Here is a 22250-nt window from a genome sequence, read left to right on the forward strand (position 1 = left end):
TATTTGGTCCGATAGTAATAACTTCCCAAGGCTCAATTTGGAAATATCGAACCATTGAGCCAAGTCTCAAGCTAGACCCGGGCCAAGCCTCGGGTGTCAGTGACTTCCCAAAACTATAGTTTCACTGATAGATATATTTGTATTAGAAGTAATTTGTATATGTGTAAGAGAGTGATAAGCAAACTTACTTGTTAACAATTTTTTTCAATATTTTTTTTGTGGAGGAAAATAAACATTTTTAAAATATTCACAATATGTATCAGTATTTAATTTATCATTTTTTATTCACATGAAAACTATTTTTTGAGCAGCTTCGAGAGTTTTATACATTTTTCAGCAACAAAGAAATGATAGTTAGAAATAATTGGTCAACGATTAATAACTATATTTATTAAAATTTTTTTGTTGACAAGTCATTTATTAAATTCTTCTATCAGTGTTCGAAGCATTGGGCCAAGTATCGAACCGGGTTTAAGTCCGTGGTGATTTTTCAAGGCTTGGTTGAAATGTATCGAGACATTGGGCCAAGCATCGGAGCAGGCCTCGGCCAGTTGTAATCTCCCAAAGCTTGGTTCCAAAATATTGAACTATTGGATCAAGCTTCGGGCCAGGCTTGGGCCAGTGGTGTACCCCAAGGCTCGACTTGAAAATGTCGAACCATTGGGCTGAGCCTCGGATCGGCTTCGGCCAGTCGTGATCTCCCAAGGCTTGGTTCCAAAATATTGAACCATTGGGCCAAGCCTCGGGCCAGGCCTGGGCCACTGGTAACTTACCAAGGCTTGGCAAAGTAACAAATGGTCCAAGGCTGGGCCATTTGTCAGCATTGGCAAACCCTACCTGGGTAATATAATTTTTGAATAAAATCTTTATAGTTAGTATACTTGCAAATCCCAGTTATATAATGTTTAACTTCATTTTAACTTATAATTATTTATGTCTAAAAAATATATTATTAAGTAGTTTCTTCAAAAATTCGATTACTACAGCTCAACCTCAATAAAAATATCTTAAAATTAATTACCAATGTTTCATACTCATACTGATACGTCCAACTCTGCAAACTCAACTAAGTTAACCTTAGCCCTGCATATTATACAATCCAGCTCTCGGCTATCGACCCGTCTTGTTTGAAGCCATCCAATATTGCATTGCTCATAAGTTACTACATGTCCACACGGTTGGTATCTCATAATTGGACGCCTATCTTTACAAATGCAGCACATGAAGATTTCTTCCTCTTCTTCTTCGTCGTCGTTGTCGTCGTCTTCTTCTTCTTCTGATTGGTCCGTTGCTGCTAATTCCATTTCTAACCTTCCCAAATCATTGTTTATGGGTTCGTTGGCGAGTAAATTTTGATTTGAACGACGAACGATCTCATCCAAGGTTAAAGCTTAACATAAGATTTAATCGAAAAAATTTTTCTCTTTTATTAAATTAATCTACTAATTTATTGATTTCATACCTATCTCTGGGTTATTGTCTTCACGTCTCATTAACATAAACTGAGGTGATAAATTGATGCCAGCAACTGTCATATTTTTCAAAATTGGAATTAATAATGTCCCGGTTTTTTTTAAGAAATCTTGACAGTTTTGAGATTCGCCGATATTTTGCCAGAGCTTATCAAGTGGCTTACATAACTTCTTTCCAGTGAAAATATTTTTAATTTTGTATCCACTCCAATTTATTTTTTGATGTTCTTGATAATGGTCAAAATGAAAATCACATTGCTCACTGCAGGACAATATTTTCTCTAAATTATAGAATACAAAGAAAATAAAAATATTAATTATTCAATATATTTTTTTTTTGTTATTTTGTCAGAATTAAAAAAAGAAATGTTGAGCCTATACTTAAAAGTATAATGATCTGAAACTAAAATAGTCAATGATGATTAGAAAATGTCAGTATTATTTATAACTTTTCACCAATTAAAACACCTAGGAGAACTGTAATTTTCAACAAATTATTATGTCTGAATTATTACATTCAAAAATTTTAATTATTTATATTTTAATTAAATTTTCAAACAAAAAAAAAATCCATTTTCTTGTAATATTTGCATCTCAATAATAAACAATACTGGGGATATATTTTCATAAATCATAAAAGTCAGAGCATAATTGGCAGTTATATTGTGAGAATTACAAGCATTCGGACAAGCATCCGATTCAGCATTAGAACAAATCAGACGACTACAACAGAAGCATTAGTAACATATACACTGATAAAAAAATTAACTTGACTCAAGGCCAAAATCTTGAAACAAGAATACCATTTTGAAGAAAATGATTTTCTTAAGTCAAGAGAATAAATTCTTGAAAAAAGAAGACTTTCTGAGACCAAGAATAATTTCTTAACTCAAGAATTTATTCTCTTGACTCAAGAAAATCATTTTCTTCAAAATGGTATTCTTGGTTCAAGACTTTGGCTCTTGAATCGTTAATTTTTTTATCAGTGTATTTATGAAATCAATATAAAGCTAACTTTATCATTAGCCTACATTCATATCTTACTTATGTGACTTACATCTATAAAAAAATTAAGGTAATTATAAATTAAACCACATATTACCAATACCTTCATATAAGATCGATTTTATCAATGCTGAAAGTCTTATTAAATCTTTGATTTAAATAAAAAAAAAGCGTACACAGTAAAAAATTTTGCGTCATTGCGTCAAAAAGTTTTGTGTTAAAAATTTTTGTGTTAAATATTTAACACTTTTATATGTAAATTTAACATTTATTGTGTTAAATTAACACAAAAAAGTGTTAACTTTTAACATAAAAATTTTTGTACGCATTGACGCAAAATTTTTTACTGTGTAAAGTTAAAAATTTACATCAAACCAAGTGTTTCAAAAATAACATTGTTTGAAAATTTTCAAAATGTATTGACAATTATGTATTGACAGACGAGAATTTTTCACCAATACCATAATCGTATTTACTTTAATTATTTTAATAAGTAACAATAATTATTTTTTAAATTCACCATAAAAGAAGAAAATTAAAAAATTTGTAAGAAACATGAAAGAGAAATAATTGTTACAAAATAGCGTAGTTAATGAGCAAGTTGTAGAATTATGTTATCCTAATTATCTTATCCCATAATAAAATTGAGATGAAATGTATGTGAAACCAATCTATTCGTGATGTGATTGGTTGAAAAGAAATATTCTCATTCTGATTGGTTGAAAGTAAATATAATATACATAAACGACACATAAATATATTATGTCAACAAATATAAGGCGCGCGCAAATTAAATTCTAGTTTATATTATTTTCTATTGTAGATATGTACCGTGAGTGATCCCCTTCCCAGTCAGCATCCAAGTCAGAAAGATTTCAGTATGAAGTCTTTTAAAAAACTTCTTATAGAAGTCCTAATGTAACGTCTTAAGGAGCTCTTTTTTACGAGGTCAGAACTAAGAGCTCTTAATGAACTCATAAGTTTGGAGTCAATTTTCTGACATCTAACTGAGTCCCTTTTTTGGACTTCTTTTTGAGTTGCGTATAATGAGCTTATAGACATTATAAACAAAAACACAAATTTCTTTTTAATATAAAGCTGTCAAAATCTTATTCATTTTTCATTTATTACTTTCCTGATTGAGAAATTAAATTGAAAATGATTAAAAATAATTCGAATTAAATGATTTAAAACAATTTGAATAGATTAATATATAGATATACACTTGGCATAGGTTAACTCATTTCTCTTAATCCAGGTTAATTAAATTTTTCAAAAATTTTAAATTATATTATGAAGTAATAGGCAATAATGTTAAAATCTGGTTTGTAATCAAACTAATTTAGATAAAATAATAAAATTGGATTCTAATCTGAAAAAATTATGTGAACTTTCTACATTTAAGGAGTACTTTGCATGTATCAATTTTAAACATTTTATTCGAATTTTACGATATCTTATAACTATATACTTATTAATTATTGTTGAATTTTTAATATTCATTAATTTATCTATTAGATTTTATATTGTGAAAAGTAAACAAAATTTATATAGACTATTTAAAAAAATATTACATGTAGACTTTTGAATATTTTTTAGTATATAAATATTCGTAAAAGTTACTTTTTCTCTATCGATACACACTATCAAATAGAATAGATAATATAGACAATGATCGCAACATTTCATCACTATATAAACTTAGCTTATAAGAATAATGAGATGTGTAACGACATATCGTTTGAACAGAGTAGGGGGTTAGGTATCGATCTAGCACGCGCGCGACTCGGGTTCGAATCTTAGTTACGGCAATTGCGATTTTCACTTTCTCTCTTTAAACCGACAATATTAGGTCTAACTAAAATAATAAACATTCGAAATCAGCATCGGTGCTTCATGAAACTCTGAATTATTTTTCATAATTTACTTTTATTATTATTATTATTATTATTATTATTATTAATATTATTTTTGTTGTGTTCTTATTATTGTTATCATTATAATAGCGTATAGAGATAAAAAATCATTCATTTGTGCGAGTTCAGAAAAAAGAGCTGTTTAAGAGTTCGTTTTGATGAGTTCTTAAAGTCTACAATAAGCGGCGCATTCGACCTCTTCAGAAGGTCTTAAAGACGTCTTTTAGACGTAGACTCTGACGTCCAAATCAGAAATCTGAGCTCATTCGGAATAACTTAATACGTCATTTTGCTATCTGGGTTACATCTCCGTAAGCGCTCGGTCATATAGGTCACGTGATATCAATATAGCGGCCACAAGTATAAAAAGAACGCGCAGATCGGTTTTCACATTTTTTCGCTTTTTGATTACTACTCTTTGTTCTATTATCATTTTTTCTGGTTGCTCATATTAGCGGTTTACGGCAGTTCATTGCTTAAAAAATTTTAGGTTAATTGAGTACTACAGAGTAAACCAGATCCTATTACACAGAAAGAAAGATTTCTTGACTGGACAACAAAATTCTTGGCTCAAGTAAATTTTCGGGTGTCCAAAGAAAGATCGAAGTTGTCTTGGCCGAAGTAAAAATTTTTCTTGAAATTCTATTCTTGGTGGAAGTAATTTTTTCTTATAATTCAAATTATCATAAATACTTGATAATATTAATAAATTTTTATATTTGATCAAGATTTTTAGATACTTTAGGGAAGCAGCGCCACCTACTTCAGCTGAGAAAAAAATTTTCTCACCTTGAGGAAATTTTTCTCTTCAATATTTGATACCCATTTTAGATTATTTTAGCGCGCAATTATACAAATTGAATGAAAAAAAATAATTTAATATTGCTTGATCTTCCCATTTGACATGTTAGTTAATAAAAATATTAATGAAAATTTACATCAAGATATTTAATTTTTTGGAGCAAGAGAGAAATTTTCTCAAAACAAGAAAATTTTCTTGACTTGAATAAATTGTCTTGGATCAAGATACGTATTCCTTGAAGCAAGGAATTAATTTTGTTGGAATAAGTGAAATTTCTTGTGTCAAAAAAAATTTTTTTTTCGCCCAAGAAAATAATTAGGAAGAAAAATATTTTCTTGGTTCAACTGAACCTTTCTTTCTGTGTAGGAATTAAAACAATAGTAATCGTAATATTAGAATTAATTTAGTCATATAGGTGTTAATCGAGCGTTACTTAAGTAATACTCACTCAATACGCGATATTAAGGATAAAAGTGGCAATGAGTTATATTTTTGGTTAATAAAATACGATTCAAGTTAATGGCATTGACGAAGTTAATTTGTCCTACACCTGTTCGCCTCCTGAGAATACATATTAACGGTTATCTGAAGTCACTTCATCATGTTAACTGATACCAGGGTCCAGACCAGACTGACTGCAAGGATCCACCAAGGTCCCGTTCATTTGGACACCAATACCGAACAAACAGATTAGTCTAAGTGTTCGTATTAGTTTGGTAAGGCAATTTCGGGTAGTTAAAAGTCTCTTAGCCACAGTTTTAACTCACGAAAACAACAGCCTTAGATCAAATATGTAGCTGAACGTCCACCCAACGTAACAAAATACACTGCCCGGGAAAAAATGATCAGATCTGATCAGACATGAACAGGCATGAGTCTTCAGGTCTGATCAGGTATGAAAAATGACCGGGTCTGATCAGACCTGGCCAGGCATGTTCAGGTCTGATCAGATCTGTTCATGTCTGACTCGATCAGGTCCATAAAAAAAAAAAAAATCGGTGCCGACGGGGATTCGAACCGTACACCTCGCGCTCTTTAGACTGACACTTTACCTCTTGACCAAATGATTCATCTTAACTTGAGAGTATCTTTCGAGCTACTTCAAGTAATTCAAATTTTATACATGATTTATCCTTATAGTTAACGGAGTTCTATACCTAATCTATTCATTATTAATAATTAATTATATATTAGAGTGATTTATTCGGAACGGCTATGTATTTTTTTTCGCTCCATTAACATATGGTTCTACACTGAGAGAGAATTTTATTCAATAGTAATAAAACAGTTTATTTGGACTTGAAAAAAAATTTAGTTAATATTAATAAAATTTCATAAGTATTTAATAAAATTTTCTTAAATACTAATATGTGTTTATTAAAATAACCACGAACGACGCTTTCGTTTGCTGTCATTAATACGAATATTAAGTCATTAAAAGAAATAATCTCAAAAAAAAAAAAAAATTAATATTCATCAATTAATTATAATATATTCAAATATATTTTCACAGTAAAGTCTTTTAATAAATAGTATTAAGATTTTTAACAAGACATCCTAACCTAACCTATTTGTTTACTTCATGACGAATCACATGTAGAGATTTTAAATAATAAAAATAAATAAATATTCGATTGAATTTATGAAATCATAGTCGTTATTTTTAACAAATGCGTCTCTACATTGTCTGGTTTTCTGCTTCTGTTTTCATTTTATTAAATAATGTCTAACTCTTATCGATTCATTTGTGAAATTTTTAAATTTAAGTGCATAAAAATTAACATCCACTCGGATAACAACAGTTGTAGACTTTGTATTTCAAAATATAGTTCCGACAAAATTCAATTTTACTTAATTATTTATTCAATTAATTACTGATCAATACTTGTTAGTTAGTTGATTAGTGAATTTTCTTTATATTACATGTAGATAAATATTCATTACATACTAAGAAACATTTATTAGTATTTAATAAAATTTTTATTAGTATTTAAGGAGATTTAATTAATATTTAATAAATTTTTATTTGGGATTAGCCAAATAAACGTTTTATTAAATAGTAATAAAATTTCATTACTATTAAATAAAATTGTCTCTCAGTGTAGGCTAGATATCAGACATGGACAGGTCTGATCAGGTCTGAGCGTATTTAAGGCTTCAGATATGAACAGACATGAGCAGGCATGGACAGGTCTGATAAGGTCTGAACCTATTTAACGCTTCAGACATGAACAGACATGAGCAGGCATGAACAGTTCTGATCAGGTCTGAGCGTATTTAATGCTTCAGACATGAACAGGCATGAACAGGTCTGAACGGATTTAACGCTTTAGACATGAGCAGGCATGAGCAGGCATGAACAGGTCTGATCAGGTCTGAACGAATTTAACGCTTCAGACATGAACAGACATGAGCAGGCATGAACAGGTCTGATCAGGTCTGAACGTATTTAACGCTTCAGACATGAACAGACATGAGCAGGCATGAACAGGCATAGACAGGTCTGAGCGTATTTAATGCTTCAGACATGAACAGGCATGAACAGGTCTGATCAGGTATAATTTCAGGCCTAATCATACATGAACAGGCCTGCTCAGGTCTAATTTCAGGCCTGATCAGATATGAACAGGTCTGATCAGTCCTGATCATTTTTTCCCGGGTGTGCAATTTGAATAGTTTTAAACAAAAATAATTCGCTTACCGTTTCCCGTCTTTTAATTGTCTTCCATAGCGATATTGGTAATTATAAAAAATTCTGTCTGGTAAAGACTCAATCGAGCTTTATACAGGACGTTGGCGTCTTCGATTGTTTTTTCGAGGTTCACCACGATCAACCATTTCTTATAAATTAAACGTTTTTTTTTTTTTTTTTATATTTTTTAATTAAACATCAATAAATTGACAAACGCTGTTGTATGTAACTATTCAACGGAAAAAGAATGTTTTTACTCTCAGAGCACAAGACAGACTGAGTGAGCGCTCTCAGACTGACTGACTGTGGATCGTAAACACAATGCCCCTCCGACTTGGTTACAAGTCGTACATTTCCGTATCTCTACTTCGTGTGTCATAGAACAAAACATTCGTGCGTAGACTGATAAAAAATTTAACTTGACTCCAGAGCAAAAATCTTGTACCAAGAACACTGATTTAAAGAAAATGAATTTCTTGAGTGAAGAGGAAAAATTCTTGAGTGAAGATATAGTTCTTGGTTAAAAAAAATATATCTTGACTCAAGAATTTTTCCTCTTGGCTCAAAAAATTCATTTTCTTCAAATCAGTGTTCTTGGTTCAAGATTTTTGCTCTTGAGCCAAGTTAAATTTTTTATCAGTGTTAGAGTATATTTATGTTGGTGTGATCTTACGAATTCTCATATTATGCGTTGATTTACATTGCTTGTTTAAAAATATGGAAGCACGTATTACTAAAGCTTATAGCTAACCCAGGTAGGGTTTGCCAATGCTGACAAATGGCCCAGCCTTGGACCATTTGTTACTTTGCCAAGCCTTGGTAAGTTACCAGTGGCCCAGGCCTGGCCCGAGGCTTGGCCCAATGGTTCAATATTTTGGAACCAAGCCTTGGGAGATCACGACTGGCCGAAGCCTGGTCCGAGGCTCAGCCCAATGGTTCGACATTTTCAAGTCGAGCCTTGGGGTACACCACTGGCCCAAGCCTGGCCCGAAGCTTGATCCAATAGTTCAATATTTTGGAACCAAGCTTTGGGAGATTACAACTGGCCGAGGCCTGCTCCGATGCTTGGCCCAATGTCTCGATACATTTCAACCAAGCCTTGAAAAATCACCACGGACTTAAACCCGGTTCGATACTTGGCCCAATGCTTCGAACACTGATAGAAGAATTTAATAAATGACTTGTCAACAAAAAAATTTTAATAAATATAGTTATTAATCGTTGACCAATTATTTCTAACTATCATTTCTTTGTTGCTGAAAAATGTATAAAACTCTCGAAGCTGCTCAAAAAATAGTTTTCATGTGAATAAAAAATGATAAATTAAATACTGATACATATTGTGAATATTTTAAAAATGTTTATTTTCCTCCACAAAAAAAATATTGAAAAAAATTGTTAACAAGTAAGTTTGCTTATCACTCTCTTACACATATACAAATTACTTCTAATACAAATATATCTATCAGTGAAACTATAGTTTTGGGAAGTCACTGACACCCGAGGCTTGGCCCGGGTCTAGCTTGAGACTTGGCTCAATGGTTCGATATTTCCAAATTGAGCCTTGGGAAGTTATTACTATCGGACCAAATATAAATTCAGAACTAGCTTGGTGCTTTAATTGAATCATAGAAAAATTTTTTCAATGATAAAAATATTAATTTTTTATGAAGAAAATCTAACGCTAAAAAATGCTTCAATTATTCATTATTTATAGTCACATTATCTTAAATAATAGTAAGAACATTTCGTAAAAAAAAATTATTGAATGAAATTATACTAAGTAGTTACTTTTCTATAAATTAAAAGTGACAATTTCTTAATTTAGATGTACTCAATTATGATCATGTATTAATTTTGGTAATAGAAAATTTAATTATTTCGTTGAAATCAAATGAATTAAAAAAAAAACATTTCATAACTGTATTCTGTCAACAAATTATATTATCTGAACTATACAAAATTTTTAGCAGTTATAAGTTCAATTTTAATTATGGAACATCATGTAATAAAGCAAAATGACTGAGTGATGTTTAACTTAACTAAAACTAATCTGTTAGTGTTACTACGAAGTGCAGCGAAGTCAGTACGGTTCGAGACTTCAACGCGGGTGACCCAGGTTCGATTCCCATCGTGAGCAAAGATTTTTTCAAGGTAATCTGGTGTAATCGCGAGATACGATAATGTAAAGCTGATAATAAACCGTAAAATCGCGAATACAATTAAAATCAAATTTAATTTTTTAATAATGTTTGCATTTTTTTTAGTCCTGGTAAATTAGTTCCCCAAGGCTTTGTCCGAGCCCTCGGCCATTTGTTTCCCAAGACTCGGCTCAAGCCTTGTGTTTTTGTTTCCCAAGGCTTGGAACATGGCCATCATCCAAGGCTCGGACCATTGTCCGCCCAGTGGTCAGCCGAGGCTCACCCTAGCCTCATGCCAAGGCTTGGAACACTGGCATGACGGCTGGCCAAGATCTGGTCCAGGCCTTGCCCAATGGTTCCCTCCAACCAGGGAAATAACAATTTGATTAATTAATTTTTTCGCGGGTTTTATTTTTTTAATTTTAAGAAATAATATGAAATTTCTTAAATCTAATGTAAATCGTAGAATAATTTTAATGAAAAATGATAATTATTTATCGAGGTCTAAAAAAAAAAAAAAAAAAACAAAAAAAAAACAAAAATAAACCAGTTGATCAGGAAGCTCGTATGTTTAGAACACAACAGAGACTGAGTAAGAGCTCTCAAACTGACTGACTGTGGATTACAAAAGTTTCAATAAAAACAGAAAATATGTATTTCAAACAAAAGGCGTGGTTGATAATTAAATATTGTAGAATTATTTACATTAGTTCATATTATCAACCCGTATGATACGAGTGATTGTCTTTTGAATTAAATTTTTCCACGCACTATTTTTATTTAATCCTGATAGATACTATAATTGACAGGTTCGTTTTTAACAATGTAAAACTTGTGCCGGACCATTAAAAAAAAAAAAAAAAAAAAAAATAAAAACGAAAAAAAATGCTATCTACAGTCTTAATAAGAACAGCAAAAAATTCTTCGTGTATTTTGAGGAATTGTAAATGTAAATTCAATAACATGAAATAAATTCTCATACATTGAAAGTTTTTTTTTCAAATTTATCTATTTTTGTATATTATATTGTTTAATTTGATTTTATATTGTGGCGGTCATGTGACCGCTGAAATTAAAATTATTTAAAAATTAGTAAAAATTTAGTTAAAATTAAAATTATTTTGTTAGACATTTAGGCTACAGTTAAGATTTGAAATTGTAAAATGAAGTAAATTCAATAGAATAATTTAGTTGCAAACTTTCAGTGGTAATAGGATTAAGTTGTAAATATTTGTACATTTTAAGATCCGGAGCCTTTTCTCTCTAGCTTGTGGGTTTTTCCCATGAGTTTTTTCCCAACAACTTTCCTCAAACCTTTCCTGTTTATTACTCTTTTTTCTATGTGCAATAAACCCAAGCGATAGAGGACCCGAGGTCAGCATGGCCAGCTGTACTCTCGAGCCCGCTGACGTCACGAAGGCTTATTGCCCTTTGCACTTTTCTCACACTTTTCTATTTCCCGAAGATTTCCTTCGTGTCCCTTCGCAAATCTTCGGGGCCTTCTACCCCACTGCTACCCTTTAAACTTCGACTCTGATACCCAAAGTGCAGTAGTGGACACCATTATTCCGACCTAACTCCCCGTCCTGAGTGCACGTGGCTCCGGGTGATATATTTCTGTCGTGAATCGTTACAATATACGTAGTAAATTAACCTCACGTTTACTTATTAACAGAACCTATCACCGTACCCATTAAAAATCCTAAAATATGAATATTATTTTGTTATTAAGTGTATTTACTAATGTATATTTTTCATTATAAACAAAATGTAAAAAAAAAACTTGAATAGCAATTTGGATAGTTTTAGACAAAATAATTCGCTTACCGTTTCCCGTCTTTTAAATGTCTTCCATATCGGTATCGGTAATTATGAAAAATCCTGTCTGGTAAAGACTCAATCGAGCTTTGTGCAGGACGTCGGCGTCTTCGATTATTTTCTGGAGGTTCACCACGATCAACCATTTCTCATTAATTAAACGTTTTTTTTTAATATTCTTTAATTAAATATCAATAAATTGACAAACGCTGTTGCATATAAGTATTCAACGAAAAAGAATGTTTTTACTCTCAGAGCACAAGACAGACTGAGTAAGCGCTCTCAGACTGACTGACTGTGGATCATAAACACAATGCCCCGCCGACTTGGTTACAAGTCGTACACTTCCGTATCCCTACTTCGTGTGTAATAGAACAAAGAATAAAACATCCGTGCTTATGAGTATATTTATATTTGTGTGAGCTTTTGAATTATTATATTATGCGTTGATTTATGTCGCCAGTTTGAATATATGGAAGTAAGTATTACTGAAGCTCATAGCTAGATAACAACTTGAATAATTAATTTTTTCGCGAGTTTTATTTTTATCTTTTCAATTCTAAGTATTCAGTATTTCTGTTATCCTATATGTATTTTAATATAAAATAATATGAAATTTTTGGGATGTAAGGGCGTTGAGTTATTTAGTGAAGTAAACGAAGATATACAATTATAATTTTTATTTAAATATCTTTAATTGCTAATACACGCGTGTACTTAAAACGAGGTGAAGTTACGATTATCCGATACGAAGCTTGGGGGTCACTCGGTAGAACTGAAAATTTTCAAGTGTCCATCTCGGCCTCCGACCTCTCCTGGGGTAGGGGGTACTCGATGGAAGTATATAGAAAATATATTAAGGGTAGGAGTATTTAGTTGTATGTAAGTATGGAAAATTGATATACGTAGGTACATGTACAGGAATGATTCTTTAGGTACACACAAATTATAGAATTGATATACGTAGGTACATGTACAGGATAGATTCTCAAATTATAGAAAAGTAGAAGTATTTTAGTTAAAAGGGATAGATAGAGAGAGAGAGAGAGAGAGAAAAATAGATATATAGGTATAGGTATAGAGAGCAATTAGTGAGGTCTTGGGTCCGGTCGCTGGCCAGGCGACAAGAGTTTTTAATCCCTTAATTGCTCTTTAGAAAAAGGTATGTTATTGAGAATATTTTGTGAAAAATATTTGGGAAAAAACCCTTAAGCTTCTTACAACAAACTTATACCTATATTTAATCTTATGACAATTCATTTTATTAGGGTCTCGCCAGCTGCAAATGTGAATTTTATTATATTGCACCAAAATTATAATAAACTAAAATTTCCCAAAAATGCTCTTGCAGCAGACGAGATTTATCAGTTGTTTGGCATCACCAAGTAAATTATAATCTAGTATAATTTATGGTGATGAGACACAACTGAAACTTTTCTAACAAAATTTTAATACCGTTGTAGAAAAATCTACAACTTAAGTAATTACTATATTAATTACCTATTACTAATAAATAATAATAATAATAATAATCATAATTATTAACTAAATAATTATATGCTAATAATAATAATTAAATAATGTTAATAAATATAAATAATAATCAAATAATATTAATAATCATAACTGATAATGAATTAAAATTAATCATTATAAATAATAATTATTTAAATTAATTTACAAAAAAATGGTGGAAGATATGACCCCCACATCACCCCCCTGCCAGTGATGAAGTCACGAATATCCAGCCTGGAAACGGTCAGGAAATCGTACTCGTCTTCCTGTCCTTGTTTGCCGTGGGACGTCGATCCTTGGTGGAACGTCCGGGTCCAGCTCTGGTAGTGCTGGAATTGGAAGCTCTGGAGCTGTTTGGACTTCTGGTTGATGTTGGTGCTCTGGTGGAGCCGCGGGGTTTCTTGGGCGTCCACGTCGTGGGCGTGCGATGATCACCTCGTCGTCTGGCTTCACTTGTTCTGGCTGCTGTTGTGAGAGCTCTGGTGGATTTACAGGCCCTCTTGGACGGCCGCGTCGTGGAAGAGCGATGACAACCTCGTCATCTGGTTCCTCCAGTTCTGGTTCTTCGATGTTGCTTGCCACTGTATATGCCGGTTTCAGACGATCAACTGTGATTGTAGTGTTTCTGCCATCCATGTTGACGGTGAAAAACCTATCAGCTCTACTGATAACCGGATAAGGTCCTGTATATGGTTGTTGAAGCGGCTGTTTGGGTCCGTCGTATCGCACAAACACATGACTGGCTGTAGTAAGATCCTTGAACACAAAGATCTTTTTCTCGCCATGTCGATTTATAGCTGCTGGACGTAGTTGCTGAAACCGTTTTCTGAGTTCTTTGATGAAGGTCGCCGCACCAGAATCGTCATTCTGTGGTGCACGTGACGTTAGGAACTCGCCTGGAATACGTAAAGGTTGACCGTACAGCATCTCTGCAGTTGTAGCGCCCAAATCTTTCTTCCAAGCTGAACGAATGCCCAGCATGACTGATGGTAGTGCTTCTGTCCATCGGTCTTGATGACAGCGAATAGCTGCTTTTAGTTGCCTGTGAAAACGCTCGACCATGCCGTTTGCTGCAGGATGATAAGCCGTTGTTCGGATGTGAGTCGTGCCGGCTATTTGATTTAGATGTCTGAATAAGTTAGACTCGAACTGCCGGCCTTGGTCCGTGGTAAGGCGCAGTGGAACACCAAATCGCGCGATCCAGTTATCGAAAAACGCTCGAGCAACTGTCACAGCTTCCTGGTCTGGGAGTGGAACTACCTCTGGCCAACGGGAGAACCTGTCTATCATAGTTAAGCAATACCGATTGCCATCGCAATGCGGCATAATGATTAAATCTAAATGGACATGTTCAAACCTGGACGATGGAGGGGCAAACGACCCAACTGGAGCTGAGACGTGGCGAGTGACCTTGGATCGCTGACACTCGAGACAACATCTAGCCTATCTCCTACAATCTGCCCTCATAGATGGCCAGATATACCGCTGTGCTGCAAGTTTGCATGTTGCGTTAGCTCCAGGATGCGACAGCTGGTGAACGGAGTTGAATGCTGCTTGTCTGAATGGTTCAGTGATGAACGGGCGGGGTACCGCAGTCGAAACATCACACTTAACCATGATGCCTGATCCTGGAATTGGGACTAGCTTTAGCTGGAGCGCTGAGGATTGGTGTTGCAGGTCCAAAAGCTCCTGATCTGTCTTTTGAGATTCTGCTAACGCCTCGTAGTCGATTGTAGACTCCAATTCCTCAATGCGTGATAGTGCATCAGCAACGATGTTCTCTTGGCCTGACACATGACGGATGTCCGTAGAAAACTGGCCAACGAAGTCCAAGTGACGTTGTTGACGTGGTGAACACTGCGCTGATCTTAACTTAAAAGCAAAGGTTAGAGGTTTATGGTCAGTATAAATAGAAAACTCACATGCTTCGACCATATGTCGGAAATGCTTCACTGCTAAGTATATTGCCAGCAGCTCTCTGTCATACGCGCTGTACTTCTGCTCTACAGGGCTGAGTTTCTTTGAAAAGAAATTAAGCGGCTGCCATGATTCATCAACCCATTGTTGTAGAACTGCTCCGATGCCTACATCAGAGGCATCCGTGAAAATGGCTAGTAGAGCTTCTGACTTCGGGTGGACCAACAGTGTGGCTTGCGCCAAGCTTTCCTTGCATGTCTCGAATGCGGCGACTGCTGCAGGGGTCCACTTGACTGGTGCACGGCCTTTAACGTCTCCTCGAAGTAGCTCGTTCAGCGGTGCCTGGATGTCTGCAGCTTTGGGTATGAACCTACGGTAGAAGTTCAACATACCCAAGAACTGACGAAGTTGTTTACCTGTCGTTGGTTGAGGGAACGAGCGAATAGTTTCCACTTTTTCGGGCAATGGACGTGTGCCCTCTCTGGAAACCATGTACCCGAGGAATTCGACCTCGGACACGCCGAAGATACACTTGTTGGGATTGATCACCACACCATAACTCTCCAACCTCTCGCAGAGTGTTCTGAGATGTTTCATGTGCTCTTCCGGTGACGATGAGGCGATAAGGATGTCATCAATGTAGGCGTAACAAAAGTCCAAACCACGAAGTACCTCGTCCATGAAGCGCTGGAACGTTTGGGCTGCGTTTCGGAGTCCAATTGTCATAAATGGAAACTCAAATAAGCCGAACGGCGTCGTGATGGCTGTCTTTTGAATGTCCTCCGGAGCTACTGGAATCTGATTAAAAGCGCGAACCAAATCAATTCGGGAAAATATTTTCTTACCGTGGAGCAAATATGAGAAGTCGTGGATGTGTCGCACAGCATATTTGTCCGGTCTGGTCCGGTTGTTGAGGCCTCTGTAGTCTCCGCATGGACGCCACTCGTCATCCTTCTTAGGGACCATGTGTAGAGGTGCAGCCCATGGACTCTTTGACGGTCGTGTAAGTCCTAGGCGCATCATGGCTTCGAACTCCTTCTTCGCTGCCAACAGCTTGTCGGGAGCCAATCGCCTTGGCTTCAGCGCCACTGGTGGTCCTGATGTCGTTATGATGTGGTGTTGAGTCTGATGCTTCACTTCTCCTGGAGCACCACATGGTCGCGTAATCGATGGAAATTCCTCCAGGAGTTTATGGTATTCGGAAGAGCCTGAGATAACCCTGATGCCCGGGTCCTCGCACTGAATTATCTCACCAACAAGATCAATTTTCGTGGTTGTATCTATTAGCCTGCCGTTCTTGAGATCAACCAGCAGTCCATAATGCGACAGGAGGTCTGCGCCGATGATAGGCTTGGAAACATCTGCGACTAAGAACCTCCATGTGAAGTCTCGCCTTAGCCCAAGATTTAGTGTAAACGTCGCAACACCATATGTATAAATCGGTGTACCGTTGGCCGCAGAAAGTTCGTATGTTGCTTTCTTACACGGTCCGCGGTAAATTTTGCGCGGAATCACACACAAGTCCGCTCCAGTGTCGATCAGGAAACGCATACCTGATTCACGGTCCCGGACAAATAGACGGCTGTGGGTTATTGGGCGAGTGTCGTCGGCCGCCATTAACGACCGCCCTGGTCGTTTCCCGGCGTCCAATTACACGGGGAAGTACAATGATCTGCTTTGTCGGCAAATATTAATAATGATAAAGTTATTTCACAAATAAGATATTTGTTGCCGTAAGATGGACGGCGGAGTTCACGAAATGGTCAACCTTTACAAGCATGTGATTGTTGTGCAAACATGCTTGTATATCTACTTCTGTAGTACGTTTCTGTTCTTCAGAAACTGTACTTTCAGAAAATCCCCAGGGGTAGAAATTCTATTTAGTATAGAAGTAGTTATTTCACAAATAAGATGTTTTTTTGTTTTCATCCTGATCATCAGGAAATGATGATCCAGCTTGCGCTTGCAATCGGCGAAGATATTGCGACGGTTTCTCGTCGCCCATTTTCTCTCCTTCAAGCAGCTTGCGGGTCTTCTCCTCTTGACTGATGCTCAACCTTTTGATAAGCTGCTCTTTCAGCTCGTCGTACAGGGCAGCAGAAAGCGGTTTCATAATGATGTCCCGCACTTCGGTCACGTATCGCGAAGGTATTGATGATAATACTAGCAGGTACTGCTGCTGCTTATCGATGATGTGGTTTCTTAAAAATTGAGATTCGACCATCGCGAACCACATCTCGGGATCTGCCGCAACGAACTCGGGAAATCGTTGTGAAGCCACTACCGTCACCGCATTGCCTCCATTTAATTCCTCACCGTTAACCATTTTAATTTTTAAACTATCGACTACAAATTTAAAGAAGGTTAATCACACGCGCACAAAATACTCACTTGATTTGCAATACCCACAAATCACCAGAAGAAAATAAAAAATTACGCGATATAAATCTGATTTAAATTGAAATTTAAAACGCGAATTATTATTCAAAACTAGGGGTCACCACTTTGGGATGTAAGGGCGTTGAGTTATTTAGTGAAGTAAACGAAGATATACAATTATAATTTTTATTTAAATATCTTTAATTGCTAATACACGCGTGTACTTAAAACGAGGTGAAGTTACGATTATCCGATACGAAGCTTGGGGGTCACTCGGTAGAACTGAAAATTTTCAAGTGTCCATCTCGGCCTCCGACCTCTCCTGGGGTAAGGGGTACTCGATGGAAGTATATAGAAAATATATTAAGGGCAGGAGTATTTAGTTGTATGTAAGTATGGAAAATTGATATACGTAGGTACATGTACAGGAATGATTCTTTAGGTACACACAAATTATAGAATTGATATACATAGGTACATGTACAGGATAGATTCTCAAATTATAGAAAAGTAGAAGTATTTTAGTTAAAAGGGATAGATAGAGAGAGAGAGAGAGAGAAAAATAGATATATAGGTATAGGTATAGAGAGCAATTAGTGAGGTCTTGGGTCCGGTCGCTGGCCAGGCGACAAGAGTTTTTAATCCCTTAATTGCTCTTTAGAAAAAGGTATGTTATTGAGAATATTTTGTGGAAAATATTTGGGAAAAAACCCTTAAGCTTCTTACAACAAACTTATACCTATTTTTAATCTTATGACAATTCATTTTATTAGGGTCTCGCCAGCTGCAAATGTGAATTTTATTATATTGCACCAAAATTATAATAAACTAAAATTTCCCAAAAATGCTCTTGCAGCAGACGAGATTTATCAGTTGTTTGGCATCACCAAGTAAATTATAATCTAGTATAATTTATGGTGATGAGACACAACTGAAACTTTTCTAACAAAATTTTAATACCGTTGTAGAAAAATCTACAACTTAAGTAATTACTATATTAATTACCTATTACTAATAAATAATAATAATAATAATAATCATAATTATTAACTAAATAATTATATGCTAATAATAATAATTAAATAATGTTAATAAATATAAATAATAATCAAATAATATTAATAATCATAACTGATAATGAATTAAAATTAATAATTATAAATAATAATTATTTAAATTAATTTACAAAAAAATGGTGGAAGATATGACCCTCACAAATTTGTTAAATTTAAAGTAAATCTGAAAATAATTTTAATAGTAAATGATAATTATCTTCCAAGGTCTCAAGAAAAAAGTAATGACTATAGTTGATCAGAAAATTACAAAAAAAATAATTGCAGTGAAACCGCGTGGTTGATAGTCAGATTGTAAAATTATTTTATGTTAGTCTATAATGTAAATCTAGGTATGTAAATCGAGTGATTGTTTATCTTATTCAATTATTTTTATGCAGTGTTTTAAATTTTAGCACAAAGACTTTTTATATATCATTTAACTGTAATATGAATATTTTATTTATATTACAGCTGTTTTATGAAAGTTATTACTTTACAAGAAATTTTATTTACTGTCTTCTTATTTCTTTAATATCGATGAAAATGTAATAATTATATTTTCCCTATCTAAACTAATAATCGAGCTATCAAGGTCGTTGCAAGAAATTGTCTGTTTTCATCAAGTTCAGCCCGATCGTCCATTTTTTATAAGTCAAACGTTTAGTAGCTCGGGTATGTATATAGTTTTCTGTAACTCTTCAATGTACTGCGCATGAACGAAAATTCTCTTTTTAGAGTAGCTCCTCCCTTTACATAGTTGTTTAACCAGTAGATCGGTGGCCTCATCACTACTACTTATATACCCTTTCTTTAGAGATGTGTAATCGTGAATATACATTCTTCCACTTCCACTCGACTGATTCTTCTTTGACTCGTTTAAAACCAAAGCTGAAGCTGAACGCCAGTGTGAGTTCGTCAGCCGTACGTTTGCTAACTACACATATGATGAAATTAGTCAGGACTACATCGTTTGATTTTCATTCTTATTGTTAATTAGAAATAAAATTTTTGCGTTGTTATTCATAAATTAGTGATGAATAAAAAAATATTTTATCGAAGTAACAAACCAATATTAAAAATTCCCGAAAAGATTATCGATGGCTTCGGGTACAGTTGTTATAAAACGTACGAAAATGTAAGGTATGTTGGAAAATTTCGTTAAAATGAAAAATCATATTTTTCATTCAATAAGTTTAATAAATTAAGTAAATAGCGATTTAATGCAAATCTTAAATTATCTACTTGTATAATATTATCTTTTTATATTGTGCAGAAAGACGAACAAGTATTACTTTTTGTTTATAATTTAACACGTTGAATTTATTATGCCTTTTTTTTTTTTCATCGCGCGTGATATTTCTTGTATGACGCTCTGTGAGAAACATTGAAAAATGTTTTTGCCTTGTGATGAATATTTTAGTATTTATAATTTTTTTTTTTAATTTTACTCGATACGTTTTTCAGGAAAAAAGTTCACTGTTAAAAATATTTGTAAAATTACAATCATTTTACAAAACAAATGCTGGGTAAAATTACAAATCGATGTTTACTACTGCGAAGTTATGAAACAATTTTGGTAATTTTTCAAAAGATGTCAGGAAAGTTAGTAGGATGTATTGTAATTTTACGATTTTCATGTAAAAATCCTAATTGTATTGTAATTTTACGAAACTGTTTGTCGAATTTCAATGCAAATCTTTGAGATTTACAAACATTGTTTGTAATTTGGTTTACTAGAAATTTTTATAAAATCACAAAACAAAGTTGTAATAGAAATTACAATGGAGTCATTGAAAATTTAGTAACTTTCTTTGTAATATTCAAATTTTAATTGTGAAATTAAATTGTGAATTTTAATTTCAACCACAATTATTATTGTTTATAATGTGTGTGGTAATTTTACAAAACTTTTTGCTAAATTACTATGAAAACGCCTTATACTTGCAAACATTGTTTGTAATTTCATTTACTATATTCTTTTAGTTATAGCAATTTTTTATAATGTAAGAAGGGCCGTTTTTTTCTCAATTTTATGCATAATTAAATAGTTCCCAATAATTCAAAAAATAAAAAATATAAAAAATAAAAGTTTCCATTGATTATTTATGGTCAACTTTAATATTCGTAAACAATATATTCAGTAGACAATCAATTATTTGAGATACTTATTTTTTTCTTAGGTGAGAATAATCACGTTCGAAATCTTCAGTGTTTAATTTTCACTTTTAATTTAAATCATAATTATTGAATATATTCCTCTATCACTATACAGCATAACTTTTGAGATATGTTTTATATAAAACTAATGGGAAAAATAAGTTTTAAATACTCCAAGTTGGGATTTTGTTATAAGTCATTTTCTTATGTTTTTGAAAATATTTTTTAAATTTATTTATTAAATTTTTTTTTAATTATAAGGTAAAGCCCCAATATATGATCATGTACCAGTATATGATCACTCCATGTATTTGTATACCTATATTTGTGAATATAGATATACAAATACATGGAGTGATCATATACTGGTACGTGATCATCTATTGGGGCTTTTACCTTAAAGCCGAAGTTCAATACGATTATAAATTTGAACCATAATCGCGTCTTCTTGTTGATGTAGACTGATGTATTAAAAAACAACAATGTCCTTCATATTTATTTTTACTAATTTTCAGTCTATAGTTGTTTATTTGTAATATCTTATTACTAATAATAAATTCGAGGCATCGTGTATCTTTTATACATTTTAATATTACTTTCGAATGATCACTTCGGAATCGATATATTTGAACGAGTATATGTTAGACTCTTATTTTTATAATATTTAATGATTATAAATAATGTAAAAGTTAGTTATTTTCCATTAATAAACGGCATCAAATAACACAAATAATGTAAAAATAAGTCGTAATGCTCCATTACCCCGTAGGTTTAGCTTATAAGAATAATGAGATATTGAACCACCGATCGGTCGTACGGTGTAGGGGGTTAGGTATCGGTCTGGCAAGTGCGTGGCTCGCGTTCGATTCTTAGTTAGGGCAAATGCGTTTTTCACTTTATATTTAGTGAATAGCAAATTAAGGTCTGTATGAAGTGCCAAATTTCGGAAAATATAATTAGCGCTTTATAAAAATAAAATCACAACAAATATCAAATCAAATTATTTTTTTTTACTATTTCAACTATTAACTACCTATATATATATGAATATATATTGAATATTTTTTCTCGGAGTACTAAACTTACAAAACATTTTTAATAGAATTTGTTTTGTAAAATTACAATCTCGTATTGTAATTGTGGGAGTACTTTTCCACTCTCGGAAATTTTGCGTCAACCAACGTACTCTTTGGGCCATAAAATCCCTTCCCCGGCATTCAAGGGGCTCATGACGTCACGGGACCCCAAGACCAACGCTAAGTGTTAGCAAAGGCTAACACCCTCAAGAGTCAAGGGGCATGAGGCAGATTTTCCTCAGCCACTGAGATATACACACCTACGGTCTAGGACACATCCTATTTTCCTTTATTTCACGCATCGT

At 33.8% G+C, this 22250-nt stretch overlaps 2 protein-coding genes across 2 annotated transcripts; both read right to left on the reverse strand.

The window, feature by feature from the left end:
* Positions 1 to 944: 944 nt before the first annotated feature.
* On the reverse strand, positions 945 to 1753 carry LOC123265025 (E3 ubiquitin-protein ligase XIAP-like). Its single transcript, XM_044728606.1, has 2 exons — positions 1463 to 1753; positions 945 to 1390 (listed from the first exon to the last, which is right to left on the reverse strand). Exons 1-2 carry the CDS (start codon positions 1533 to 1535, stop codon positions 1035 to 1037), a joined length of 429 nt encoding a protein of 142 aa, XP_044584541.1. The 5' UTR covers positions 1536 to 1753; the 3' UTR covers positions 945 to 1034.
* An 11827-nt stretch (positions 1754 to 13580) lies between these two features.
* On the reverse strand, positions 13581 to 14651 carry LOC123266035. Its single transcript, XM_044730063.1, has one exon. It carries the CDS (start codon positions 14649 to 14651, stop codon positions 13581 to 13583), a length of 1071 nt encoding a protein of 356 aa, XP_044585998.1.
* Positions 14652 to 22250: the final 7599 nt, after the last annotated feature.

Source organism: Cotesia glomerata, linkage group LG5, assembly GCF_020080835.1.
Source record: "Cotesia glomerata isolate CgM1 linkage group LG5, MPM_Cglom_v2.3, whole genome shotgun sequence".
Classification (NCBI taxonomy): domain Eukaryota; kingdom Metazoa; phylum Arthropoda; class Insecta; order Hymenoptera; family Braconidae; genus Cotesia; species Cotesia glomerata.

Bases quoted from the DNA above. Each gene is read 5' to 3' on its own strand.
- LOC123266035 (XM_044730063.1), bottom strand. From the start codon at position 14,651: ATGATAGACAGGTTCTCCCGTTGGCCAGAGGTAGTTCCACTCCCAGAC.
- LOC123265025 (XM_044728606.1), bottom strand. From the start codon at position 1,535: ATGACAGTTGCTGGCATCAATTTATCACCTCAGTTTATGTTAATGAGA. The intron at 1,391-1,462 runs GTATGAAATCAA...TCTTATGTTAAG, and splicing joins AGACAATAACCCAGAGATAG to CTTTAACCTTGGATGAGATC.